Raw genomic sequence first — 13,873 nt, 5'->3', positions numbered from 1 at the left:
ACGCACATGTGTACCTATGCATCCAAGCCATGAATTTTTCCACAAGGCAGCAGATTTTGCAACATATTCACAAAGTGCCACAAATGTTCACTCTAAATGTACTATAGTACTCAATATGAGCTGCAACACGCGAGCCGTGGCCGCAGCTACACTCTTGGAGAAAAAAAAATGGAGAGGGTTTCGCCATTGCAGAAATGCACATACCCCCACTTTACGCTGCCTGCGATAGTACAGTGGCCTGCAGAGCAGCCCGCAAGTCCTTAGCCCTTTGCGCAGCATGCCTCATCATGGCGCATGCTGCCCTAGCTTCATAGCTGTTTTTTTTATATTTTTTTTCTTCCTTTTTTTATCTGTGATGGAGCGAAAGTTGCTTAGTGGGCCAGTGTATTATCAATCCACAAAGAAAGCAGATGACGGAGAGCAGGGGGTTTGTGCATTGCTCAAACGGCAACACCCTCTCTACTTTTTCTCGAGACCGTTGCTGCAGCCATGGCTCACGTGTTGCAGCTCGTATTGAGCGCGACAGTACATTCACCCCATCACAATGCAGTATAAAGATCGGCTGGCTGTTGCTAGCTTTGTCTTTAATGTACGATGGCGTGCATGCCCATATGTTCTCAGAATGTCTTGCTGAAGCAAACAAACAGTAGCATCAAAAAGCTGCAACCTATGCATTGAGCATAGAGCGATGAATATTGCACCTTAAGCCACTACAGGCGGCGAAGTAAAAACAGAGTACAGGTCTTGTTTAAGAGCATTTGCACACAACCTAGTTTGAGAGGTGTGGCCTTCCCACTCAAAGCTGTAGCTCTCTTGTGGTTTTGTGAATTCCTTCTGGATTATGCTGGGTCACACATGAATGCACTTTGGTTTGAAGCACAATGCTCAATCGACTTCTTGTGCCGTATCAATAGACTGCACCAGTATGTAGAATGGACTGCACCACCAACTACAAGTAGCCTGCTGAAAAAGTTAGCAACCGTATATACTTGCCAGAAGGAAAAATTTGCACGTGTCCTACGCTCGTGTGTTTCCTTTAACAGTGGATCACACTGTACAGGAAGTAGTTGTTTACGAACCAGGTAGGGGAAAGAACAGTGTCACATGGCAACAGGCATGGAACTGTACCAAAAAAATTTGGTGTTAGACATGACGCAGGGTGATCTTTTTATTGGTTTATTGATCAAGGTACACATTCTGATGAGCCTACTTTTGCATGCACAAACTATACACATGATACAGATGATGCACCAATTTCGTTATTTCTCAGTTACCTATTAATGATTGGAATTGTAGGACACAGCTTCTACACAGTGTGGACATTTAAGCAATTTCAGTACCTGCTCCTGTAGAAAGGAGCATCACGTTCAACCAAATTCAGTGGGTGAATTTATGGAAAGCATGGAATATTGTGGTCGCTGCTTGCCTGCGTCTTCTATAGATGCCAGTACACAGTTTGCCCTCGAATTGTCAATGGGTCAAACTAGGCGCTCTCCATGCAAAGCATGTACTTTGCACCGTCAGACTATCTGAGTAGACCGTGAACATTTTGCTGTATTCTTTTTCAGTCCAGAGTCTATATTCAAGGTATGTTGAGATTATGTTTAAGACTACTCAAGACACGTACCAAATGGCATCAAAAAATGTGGGCGAACGCTACGGGAAATAAACCCCTTCCAGTGTTTGTGGTTTTCTGCAGAGTTCAAGGATGCTAACTGAGAAAGGGATTATCTTCTGAAAGCATTTTCTCATTGAACTGTTGTCTGGTGTACAGCAGACAGGCTGTAAACAATGCATGCACCCAAGACCACACAACCTCTGCAGGAAAGCGCGCATGCAGAGAGGCACAAAAAAAAGGAAGATACGGGTCATAATTGCCAAATGTTTTTCAAGAGTGCAGATAAACTGCTGTAGTCTAATCAAATGTGTGAGAGAAATTTGAATACAGGCAATCTTGCAAGGTAACCTTACTTTCAATCTGCAAATTTTATGGAGCGTACTGATGCAGTGGGCAGCTCAAACGCCACGCCATCAACGCGTGCCACCTGCTATACTGAGACATTTCATTGTATGCTATCGCATGAAAAAGTGAAAGCATTGAAGAAGGTGACAATGCAGACGGGCAAGAACTAACAGCGAGCAGACATCCTGCAGCCTGGCCAATCTTTTTGGTCTTTCAAAAGTTACGCTTGAAGCTGCCTACTTTTTAATGTAACCGGTATAATCCACAAATACTGTTCTCACCATGCTAAGGCAGAGTACTGGACAGGGTTCTAATGTGTCATTACAGGCTACAGTAGCAATACATATAAGAGCCATGACTACAGCATGCACTTAACCAACTCGCATGGTTGCACCAACACTGGTGACAAGAAAAGAAAAGAGAGAGAAAGAGAAACACTCATCTTTAAACGTACACGAGGGCTACTACAGTTTGAGTAGGCATGAAAAGCACACCGTACTTCATAGGAACTTTTTTCATATCCGATAGGTACCCAACCGTCCACTTGCTGGACTGTTCTCCCTCTTCACTCTAAAGCACGACTTCCCTGAGGGGGCAGGTTTGGCTACACAAAAGCCTGCCATCCACGAATGCCACAGCTGTGGAATCTGTGCAAGCAATGAACATTTCAGTGTTTCTGTTTGTTTTGTGTTTCTTTTTTGCAGCTGTGTGCCACCAGAAACACACAGCTGTTGCTGCAATGGTGTACAAGTACAGCGCACGCACAAAACAATAGGCACATTTTTATATAGTTGTCGCAATGAGTGTAAACACTGCTGGAGGTTTTGGCTTCAGCTTTCGTCTTAGTTTTTTGCACACACTATTAGACACTGTACGTGCACCTGGACAGGTCACGACAACATGGGAATGTTAGGTTAGTGTGTTTCATAACGAAATTTTTGTGAGCATGTAACTATTTCCTGCGAATGTATAGTTAGATATCAAATTTTTAGAATTTTGCAGATGAAGTATTATGACAAGGCAGTACATTAGCTGCAAACAGCCTTCTATTTGGAACTGTCATCAGAGTAACATGAAACATGCTTAGATAACGTCTCTGAAAGATAATTTCTGGTGCTCTAAATAATCTTTAACCATGTGCAGATAATTATTTGTTTCTCGACACTGCATGGTGCCTGCCAACTTTTTGTGAAGAGATTTTGGACGTTAGCAACACTGAGACATTCAGCAAGTGCAAATGACTCCAGCAGCTTCAGCAATCACATTTTCCACCTGCTTGCAATGATTCTCTAGCAAATGAGAAGTGAACAGGGTAAATATGCAAAACGTGACACAAAGCGTCTTCACTACTACATATGACGGAGAAAAATAAAGAACACTTCACAGAAAACAGTCATGCAGAGAAAGCAAAGAGACAATCTATCAAATGGCAAATAAGTTTGGCACTGCAAACTATATCCCTAGAGCATCAAAAGGGACACGTTTATCGGAACTTTCATGAGGTAGAGCTGTATCTTTGGTCAGTATCCTTAACCTTGTTGCCATAAATTTGGCACACATACAGACACATATGACAGCACAGTTAGCACACACATGGACACAAGTCACATTACTGTTAAACAAAGACAAGACACTAAAACAAGTGGCAGGATAGGATGCACATTTCTCTTCTATGCAAGAGGAACGTTCACACAAATGCGGACACCCGTACATCTAGTGGAATGTAAACACCACTTCCTTGGAACGCTCGTGAACATTCAAGCATTCCAGTGTCTGCGAAGCACCCAAGAATGTTACAGTAGGTGTGACAAGTATCATGCCAGATTTGGTACACCAGGGCTCAGAATGAAAACATTATTCTTTGCAAAAATCTGCATACTACGCTTCACCTGCTTCACGACTAAAGCAGCTACAGAGCCGCAGTTGCTCCGTTGTCACAGCAAAATACATTATGCTGTCCTTGCTGGATAAAAGTGATTTCTGGTTACAGTCTTGTGATCGTGTTCAACGTGCAGTGTAGCAGAAAACAGCACAGTAGAGCGATTATGCTACATGTCCACAGTGAGACAAGGTGACAAAGCTACATGACTGACTCATGATATCCTACGGAGAACAGCAAAGCTACCCTCTGCCCTCATTACATAGATCTGCTAAGGTATCGCAATTTCTCTTAACAAAAAGTTATTGAATGCAACTTTTACACGCAAAATCATTGGCAATCAAATGCCAACCTTGCCACACCTCTACAGCCATTCTCTCCCTTTAGTCACTCTTACAATGCTCATAGGTGTCCCACTATGGATGTAGAAAAATGTCTACCATGCTATGACAATCGTCATGCTCAGTTTTGGCGTTGTTGTGATGGTACTGTCCTGGACACATTTGAAAACATAGACAACCTCATAGCTGCAGGCATTGAAACTTGTCAAAACCTCCGTAACTTCTTGGAAGCAACACATCCAATGTTGAACCATGAGCTGTGAAAGGCCACTTCCCTCACTCTAGCAGCCACATTTATTGTAAGTCACGAAAGATAAGGAACTCAAAGATGTGAAATCCCTATTTTCCTTCTTGCAAGTTCAAATTAGTACTTGCAATCTGAATGCTTCTTTTTAAAACTGCTCTTTTTTTTCTCTCTCTGATGCACTGCAGTCAATCTTCTGTGCAAAGCAGCCTGAAACAACTTAAAAACATTGCAGACTAACTGGTGATGACAAACAGCAGGTGCCAAACCAGACAAAAGTGGGTGCAATGTCCTGTCTTACCTCCATAGTTTGTATGATTTAGCCTGGTTCCTTACGATATGCAACACTGCAGTCTAATGTGCCTTCCACAGCTCAATGAGAGGATAATTCACACCCGCAAGGACGATGACAAACAAGAGTGACAAACAAACACTGGTTTCCACACAAAGTACCCTGAGTAATGTGCAAGCGCAAAAGTCTCTCACATTTGTGTAACGTGGCATAACTTCTCCACTGACTGGCTCCCTAATAGGACCAGTGTCAACGGTCATTTCATTATGTTGCAAAATAAAGTCGGTGCTCTTTGCAATGAGCACAAGATTAAATTCTTCGGTAATTTAATTTTTTGTAAGCCACTGCTGCTTTTATCTGGCAGTGGAGCTATATCAACAACGGAAGCCTTGCTGCGTGAAGAGATGTTCTCGCTAGCCATTTGTACAGACAAAAACTCAATATCATGAAGATGGATATGATGAATTATCTGATATAACAAGGTAAATCTAAAATGTTTTGTGCCGGTATCGATGCGCAATTAATATATGCTTACAATGAATATTGGATGTGGCAAATACATTTTCAAGTGGATGAACCTTCATCATAACAAGGGTTTGACTGTATTAGCAGTGTGTGGAAAATTTTAGCACACTTGTACTAACAAAGTGTGGAAACAGGCACAATGCATAATTTTTTTTTCCAGATGTTTCAACAAAAACAGTAACAAAAGCAGTCTCAGTGAAAATGCTGGATTGAACCAGAAGCATCTAAACATTAAGAGGAAAGCCACATTCAGGAATGCACAACCTAATTTTTTTGGTTTACTAACTGTGCACTATTTGCAGCAGGCAGTCACTTGACTTTCATGTCATTACTTCAGGATTCAGTTTAACACAGCTGAACAAATTCCAGGTTTAATTGTTAATATTCACGCACATCTTTAGGTGACCAGATTGAAGCGACAAACAAGATTAAACAGTAAATAAATCAATGGAAGTACAAGAAAAAGGTAAAGTCAACGCACTACCTCTATAAAGTGCATCTGTGCTTACAAAATGGTAATTTCACTCACACAACATAAACATTTCGGCAATTACACTCTCAAAAAAGTAAAATTATATTAGATTTGAATGCATTTATACTATAACACAGCATTAATGTTTGATGCACAAGTTCGAATACCACAAACGTGTGACACATAATTGGGGAGCATCTCATGCTCATAAGTTACACCAGTCCATTCATGGAGGCCAAATACAAGAACTCTAGCAGACTAGGTAAGTGCTTTTGATGACTTTATATCAACACGTTGCTAATTTCTTATATTTTCTTATATGTTGCCACTGCATTCCTATAGGGAGTATTCACATGGCATCACATGTGCCATTTTGTTGTCCGTTCATAGCTTTCACTGTGCAGTTAAGTGGATCGAGATGAAGTGCAGCTTTTCGCCGTGCTGGCTGTACAGCAATATGGCAGCCTTGATGATGTCAGTGCATACCTCCTATACCATAGAAAGAAAATAAAGTATGATGTACTGCATTTACCCAAATAGAAATCAACCCATAAATGGCAAATTTTTTATCTCTGAGGGCTTGGGGAGGGGGGGTCAACGTGGGGATTCTAGGTCCAGGTGAGCCTGCATTCCCTACTGTTTGAAGCTTATGACGGGTTGTTTGTAATATTCATGAAATATTATCAATCACAAACAAAATTTGAGACTTTTGTGTTTTGCAAAGCATTTAGAGAAAGTAAACCTATAAGCATTTTTGGTTCATTTGTTGCATAGCTTCCAACAAGGGCATTTTAACTACCTACTGCATGCTGCTTACATGAGCTATCCTTATTTGTGCAAGTAGCAAAATGTGAATGAGTAAACATTCATAACTTGCATGAGTTCTCCTCTATGATGCAATTTTGTCAATACCCGAGTGCGACTGCCAGCCAAAAGGAAAGTACACATAGTCCCAAAACAAAAGAAAGCCCTTATTGCAAAATCAAACAGAGTCCGCATAGTGCACCTAGAAGTAATTGTAAACACATCGAACCTGACTACGTTAAGAATGCTGACGCAACCAATGACCCACAAATAAGCTACAAGGAAGCCTTTCCACATTGTTTGCCGAGACCTCGAGAAAATGTAACTAATTTAAAATGTCCACTACAGTACAGCAGCGACATGCACAACCTGCACAGAAACAACCAACTCAACTACATCATCATATTTACATGCAATTTGCCTTGAGTTTCAGCAACCATCCAAATCAAAGTAGTCGATTGTTCTGTGTTACTGATAGCCTATGGTTGCAAAATAAATAAAATACTGGTTTGTCTTAATGTTCTATTCCACTGCAGTTATCTATAGACTTATTCAACATGATGCCAAAAGAATGGCTGTCACCTTTCTACATAGAGCGAGCAATGCCTCAATTTCCAAGAGGAAAGTTAATAGGCATTATGGAGGCCTTCCATCACCAGCCTTGAATCAGCCAAATACAGTTTCTACAAGCAGCATAATTCTTTTTCAAATTGGCTTCAGTTCTGCTAAACATTTTGTCACTCACCACTGTCACAAGCAAGTCAACTTGCCTTTCAGTTGACGTTTAAAGTATTTCTCTACTTTGGTTAATTGGCTAATGAATAAGCTCAATGATAAAAGTTTCACCAGCATAACTCCACAAACTTATGACCAATTTATTAACAAGATCCAGAGTAGAATTTTTCAAGAGTTCATTTACACATTTGTTAACATATTCCCTTTTACAGCATTATGAAGGAGCGAGCAGGATTACTTCACTTTGAGTTGAATTACACCTGGGTAAATACAGTACATTCCTACTTTGGCTAATTGGTGAGCCATCTTCAAAAGGAATAAGAGCTCAAATGTGCCACAGTCACGCAACAAGCATCAGTGGGAATGGTGCCTAGTCAACGAGTGCCTTCTCGTTGCTGTGCAGTGCCATGTGTGCCTTGAGCGCTGCAAACTGCAGGAAGTGCTGGCCACATGCCGAGCACGAGTATGATGGCTCACCCATGTGTGCCTTGAGGTGGCTCTTTAGGGTAGAAAACTGCGAAAATGCCTGGCCACACACCTCGCATTTGAAGGGTTCTGGACCCAGGTGCAGCTTCATGTGGTTGCGCAGATGCGTCTGTCGCGTGAAGGTCTTTGAGCAGATGCTGCAGCGGAATGGCAGCGCAGGCTCTAGCGGCTGCGGGGACAGCTCACCGAGGTGGATCTTGGAGTGCGCCTCGAGGTCCGCCGCCTGCGCAAAGGCCTCACCGCACAAACGACAGGCAAAGGACGCTGCCCCCCCTTGCTCGTGAATCTTGACGTGAGTCCGCAACGTTGAGGCCTGGGCGAAGCCAAGGCCACACACACCGCAAGCGAAGGGACGCTCGCCTGTGTGGATGCGCATGTGCGTTTTGAGCTCGTAGGGGCGTGAGAAGGACTTGGCACACAGGGCACAGCGGTGTGGTCGCTCGCCTGTGTGGATCTTCATGTGGCCCCGCAATGTTGATGCTAGAGTAAAGTCCTTGCCACAAACATCGCAGGAAAAGGGGCGCTCGCCTGTATGGGTGCGCAAGTGATTGCGCATGGCTGATGACTGGAAAAAGCCCTGGCCACAGACGTCACAGACAAAGGGCCGCTCGCCAGTGTGGATTCGTAGGTGGCGCTTCAGGTCATAAGAGCGCAGGAACTGCTTCTGACAAACATCGCACTTGTGTGGCCGATCAGAACTGTGCGTCTTCCGGTGGGCTCGCAAACTGTTGCTCGTGGAATAGGTCTTGCCACAGAGCTCACACTCGTGCGGTGGCTCTGAGGGGATGATGCCATGTGGCAACTCTTCTGCATACAGCCGCAGCTCCTCTTCGTGCTCCTTGAGGTGGCCCTGTACTGAGCAAGGAAGTGTGAAGGGTCGGTCACAGATGCGACACAGGGAACTGTTTTCGAGCTTATGTGTGAGCTGGTGCCTCTTCAGGGATTCCAAGTACAGGAAGTGCCTTGGGCAGAAAAGGCAACGGTGTGGTCGTCGTTTCCGATGGAATTTTGTGTACTTCCTCGACCCTGAAATTGAGACAGCATTGACAACAAAAATGGTGAACATGAGAACCTGTACAGCACAAGCTGTGTAGCATCCTAGTACATGACTGAAGGTTGTGCAGAAAAATGTTCTAGCTTTGAACAATCAGAGCTAGTAGCAACAACATTCAATGCACTCAGGGTTAAAACTAAACTGCTATGAGATGCGTCTGATAACTTGCACAAAGCAAATTTCACACTTCCTTTCTGGGGTAAACTAAATATAAAGGCTGTGTGATGATCTTCTGTAGCCACCGACAAGACTGTGTTGTGAGCACAAAGAAATAAAATTTCTGTAAACACTTGCATGAACTCATGTACCTCTTTTGTGTTTAAAAGCACTCACCAATAGCTGCTTGACGATAAGGGCCACCATGCCGCAAATGAAAGACGCTGTGAATGCTGATGCTCTCAAAAGTTGGAAAGAAGCGGCCACAGACATCACACTCGTGCTTCCTGGAAGGCAAGTGAGATGTCCGTGCATGCTGGAGGACATCTGATGCAGAGAGGAAACCTTTTCCACAGTAGTAGCAGTAGTGCAGGGTCTCCAAAGACGTCACAACTTCGTGTTGGCAGAGCTCTAGGCGGAAGCGAAAGTCACTCTTGCATCGATCACAGTGAAGTGGAAGCTTCCGTATGTGCTTCTCTGTCACGTGACTTCGGAGAGTCTCGGGGATGGCAAAGCGTTCTCCACACTCAAAGCAGCAATATGGCTTGATGCCAGTGTGTATGAATAAGTGCCGAAAAAGAATGGCTGCACTTGTGGTGGAATACAAGCACAATGGACAAAGGTAACTCTCTTCCTGGTCGCCATTGAGCTCGTCGACTGGAGATGGTGGGAGCATTGAGGTACTCAGGTCTTCCATCGCACGCTAAGGTGGGCTGGAGTGCCTCAGCTTTCTCCTGGAGAGGAGGCATAATGCAAAAGAAAAATGAGTAAGTGGTGTTGTTTATGCTTTCCCATGTAAGTGCAGCAGAAGCATTTGGCTGAATTCAAGTAGATTGCCATTTAATCTGCATAGTGCTACTAGTAAAGCCCACTTGAGCACTCCAGATTTTCTAATTAGAAAAAGAAGAAAGACAGCCGCAAAGGCAGTATGTACTACTGTACGCATATCTAGCCTGCATTACCCAATCGCTACTGTTGTAAAGATTTTCTCGTAACTGCTCAAACATATACATTTGCAATGCGTGCCTCAACACTCGAGAGGTAAAGGTGGAAGGCAACGAAAAAAATTTAATAAAGCGGCATTTTCCCGGTGGTTACGCTACACAGCTAAAGAGGTACAGTGCACTTCCGATGGTATCACGGCAAACCATTCAAAATGGTTACCGCGCACAAGATAACCTCCAGGCAACACAAGAACGCGTCACGTATTTGCTTTAAAAACAACTCATCAAAGTCCAACTCCGTGCGGCCCGTCAAGCGGCTGACACAAACGAATCGGTCACATGCGCCGGCAAGATCGCCGGCGATCACTAAACCAATCACGGCAGCCAACGCGCATCGAATCGATGTACGCCAGCGACGAGAGGGACAAATCAGCACAAAGACGGCTGCGCTTACCTGACATGTACTGGAAGAAAATCCGCCAAGTTCGAGTCGGAATGGAGTTTCATCCTATCGTTCGCTTCAATGCGACACTGGAAATGGAGAAGAAAGGTCGGGGTTGAGGATGCGAACCCAAATTTTCGACGCGTTTTTCTCACAGCCTGACACCAAAAGCAAGAATTTCTCGAGGCACGAAAGCGGCACAGTTTCGTTGCCTTTGCACGATTTCTATCTTATCTTCCGAAACTTAGAGATAAGAACAGGGGCAAATCAGTCTTCGAAAGAACATGCCGACAGGCCAATATCACAGAGAAAGAAATGACGCGCTAGACGCCTGAACCCCGCTCCTGCAACGAATAAAAAAAAAACGGCTCAAGGGAGACGCATCGGAAAAGAAAAAGGAAAAGCGCAGCAGAAAAAGGGAAGAAAAAAGGATGTGGGGAGCCTGACTCACAATTTTTTTTCTTGCTTTTCGGACGCTGCGACGTGGTGGCGCTGTTACCGCACCCTAAGAACAACATGCGTTTTATCTAACATTCGTTGAAAGTTGTAGGCAAAACATGTTGGAAATTTTTCGTATCAGAGAAAGGGTGAAAGCCAAAGCACATCTAATTCAATCGTCAGCGCGTCTGATCGCCATGACAACTGCCTGCAGCGCTCCCTCGCGCCGCGCACTCGTGCCGCATGGTAACGAAAATTGCCTCCCTCATCGAAAACGAAACTGACTCTCAGTGCGCTTACCTGTGCGTTTAGGAATTCGCTGCTGTGGACAACGGATGCCCAAAAAGCTTCTCTTTATTTTTCTTCAAAACTCAATCCCTCTCAGCCGTTCGATAAAGTCGTGCTTCCAGGCCGTGCAGTAAGCATGTCTGACTGAGCTTAGTTTGACCGCTCAAGACTGCCCAAATGTGCTCTCTTTCAGATACTTGCAGTAGTATCACCTAACCCTTCCTCGTAATGCTCACATTTATCGATCAGGCCTGAACCCTCCGAAAGGAGCACCACCTGCAGTATCTTCCGCTTGCCTCTTTAAATCAATAGAGCAAGAGGGTCGAGCGATCTTCCTAGCAACGTTGTTTGTTTCGCTAGCTTGATCGCAGACCTTCAAATGTTTTGGCAGCAATTAAACCATAAATTTTACAAAATTCGCATACAATCTCGGCGTACGCCGTTCGTGCTATCCAGTGGTCGAGTTTAAATTTGTCCTTTTTTTTATTTCTTTTTTGCTTACCTCACATGTGGAACCGAGCCCTGCAGGCCCTTGAGAGAACGTACGTGCCCTTAGCAGGCGACGTCTACCTTCACTTTTTTCAGTGACAACCAAAACTCTGTATACTGCGAACAGGTGTTAAAAAATAGACGTGTTGACCGAGAGTTCGAATAAGTGAATCCAGAGGAGAGTTGAAAAGTGAGGATTAAGGAGCCCACTCAAGAGAGGGCACCAAAGGTTAAGCACCAATAGGTTAAGGCCTGCTATTGCTGCCGATTTAGAAGGCGTTCAATGGCGGCGCGCTTGTGGCGGCCTCTGGGGCGCGGTGCGCAGACTGCTCGCCGCAAAAGGTCTATATGTCATGACACATAGAGTTAATATAGTATCCTAACTCTACCATGATAACAAAAAGAAAAAAAAACCTGTCCGGAACAGCAGCGGTGGTGGCGGCGTGTTGTGGCGCTGTGATCAGTTATATTGTTATAATGCCTTACGAAGGCTCTTGTGTTGCGGAGCCAGACATACTCTCGGCATAATTATTTCGCAGTCGATATAAACCGCTGGCGAAGCGCGGCGATTGAGCGCAACCATCACGAGATGTAGTCACCGGCGCTTTTGCTCCCGTCTATGCCGGCCGATATGCCGGTATGCGCCTACGCATAGTACGCCTGCACTGGGATGAAGGCTTTCCAACACATTCACGTTCCGCCCGTACATTGGCAAACGCGGATGCAAATTTAGGGCTGGTGCCGTTGTCGCGCACTCATCTGGACGTGTTTGTTGTTATCGACCGCGTGTACGACAAGGCAATCTGTGCGCTTGGTGTGCATATAGAACTGAAGTCTAGTGGATCGATTCTGCAAATTCAATCCAGCTGCAGAGAGGATCCACAAATGCGCCTGTAATGTGAAATGCTGGAGACCATGCTTCGCATGTTAATAAGCTCGATGGTCGTGTACGCACAAGTAGTGTTCCCGTTCTAACTTTATTGTGTCGTCATACGTAGTTCTGATTCGGCCATCTTTTCAATCAATCACGAATGCATGCAAGTTGTGGTAAACCACAATAGGCTAAATCCTCAAAAACGCGACAAGGCTGGCTGTTTGGTCTCCATCGTCATGAAAGCCCTGTGTTGCGGCACCACAAGGTAATATCTCGGGCTTCTATTGTAGTATCTATTGTATCTTAAAGTGTAGGAATACGGTAAAAAAAATTATGTTTGGACGTCCCGACGCAACACCTATACGTCGCCGTGGAGAATTTCCAGGCTTAATTCTGACCACACGGCGAGAATAGTCTGCAGAAACCTCTTCACATATTTCAGTGACCTGCCGACGGAAAGTCTTTGTCTTGAGCAGCCAATCAGCTGCAAGATTCAAAGTAACGATGAGATCTCCAACATGGCTATGTACTGATGTCGTCGCGGCCGTTATTATTCTGCGCAGTTAGAGCAAGGGAAAAAACTGTGCCTTGCCCCGACCTATCATCACCGTGGAAGCTTCGCATATTGACATCGCGCATTATATGCGTGAAGTCACGTGAGTTTTCCCAATATAGAAATGGCACACTGTGCTAATGTGGCTGTCTGATGTTGCGCGGCGATCACATATGAACGTCACTGAACGTTTCCGGCGATTCACGCTCGGTGGTATCTTATCACGGTGAAGAAACATCGCTGCGTCCTGTGCCCTAGCTTTAGCTACCTTCCCGTGTTCTCGCTGTTTCTCTACCATGACCAGTTTTTGTGCAGTGTCAGTGAAAAGAATCTAGTTGAAAAATACGAGAGGCGCATGTAGCATCCCATACAACGTTCGGGAAACGCGCACGCCAAATGGCAACGATGCACTTGCTCACTATGGGACCCTCTTATTTAGGTTACTTCTCGTAAACAACTAATTTATAACTAATAAAATCTGATTTGGTTTGTCCACGAAGCCAAAAAAAAAATTTCGTTGAGCCAAAAGAAGAAAAGCTTCCTTTTCTACCAGTTCTCCTTAGCTTGCAACACAATTAATGACAGAAACTTAAAAATGAACAAACAATAAGTGTAATGAAGAAACAATTACGATGTTTTCGAGTGATGTGCGGGTGCATTACTGTGTGCATATTTTAATACATAGTCTAGGTCTTTACTGCTTAATACACCCATTTGCATGCTAAAGAAACGTTGCCGGGCCACTCGTAACTAGACAGTAGGAGACGGGTGGAAATGTGCACGGTCGAGCGGGAACATGCATGGTCGCCATGTCTTATGCCAAGTACGCTGTCGTCGACATGGCTGGGCTTTTCCTGCACCCAATCATCACTTAAATTTCTTTCCATGCGGAGG

At 44.4% G+C, this 13,873-nt stretch overlaps 1 protein-coding gene across 2 annotated transcripts; it reads right to left on the bottom strand.

The window, feature by feature from the left end:
- Positions 1–5,794: 5,794 nt before the first annotated feature.
- Positions 5,795–10,992, bottom strand: LOC135914682 (zinc finger protein 658B-like). 2 transcript variants are annotated; one of them, XM_065447627.1, is made up of 4 exons: positions 10,789–10,992; positions 10,350–10,426; positions 9,129–9,685; positions 5,795–8,767 (listed from the first exon to the last, which is right to left on the bottom strand). In XM_065447627.1, the coding sequence occupies exons 3-4, from the start codon at positions 9,646–9,648 to the stop codon at positions 7,626–7,628; spliced, it is 1,662 nt and encodes a 553-aa protein (XP_065303699.1). In that variant the 5' UTR covers positions 9,649–9,685; positions 10,350–10,426; positions 10,789–10,992; the 3' UTR covers positions 5,795–7,625. The 2 variants fall into 2 exon arrangements, with proteins under 2 accessions (XP_065303699.1, XP_065303700.1); XM_065447628.1 differs by lacking the exon at positions 10,789–10,992 and adding an exon at positions 10,493–10,695.
- Between the last annotated feature and the right edge of the window lie 2,881 nt (positions 10,993–13,873).

The sequence above is a fragment of the Dermacentor albipictus genome, chromosome 4 (assembly GCF_038994185.2).
Source record: "Dermacentor albipictus isolate Rhodes 1998 colony chromosome 4, USDA_Dalb.pri_finalv2, whole genome shotgun sequence".
NCBI classification, from domain to species: Eukaryota; Metazoa; Arthropoda; class Arachnida; order Ixodida; family Ixodidae; genus Dermacentor; species Dermacentor albipictus.
Note: the sequence above shows the minus strand (reverse complement) of the source record. Positions and strands in the feature narration are given on the sequence as shown.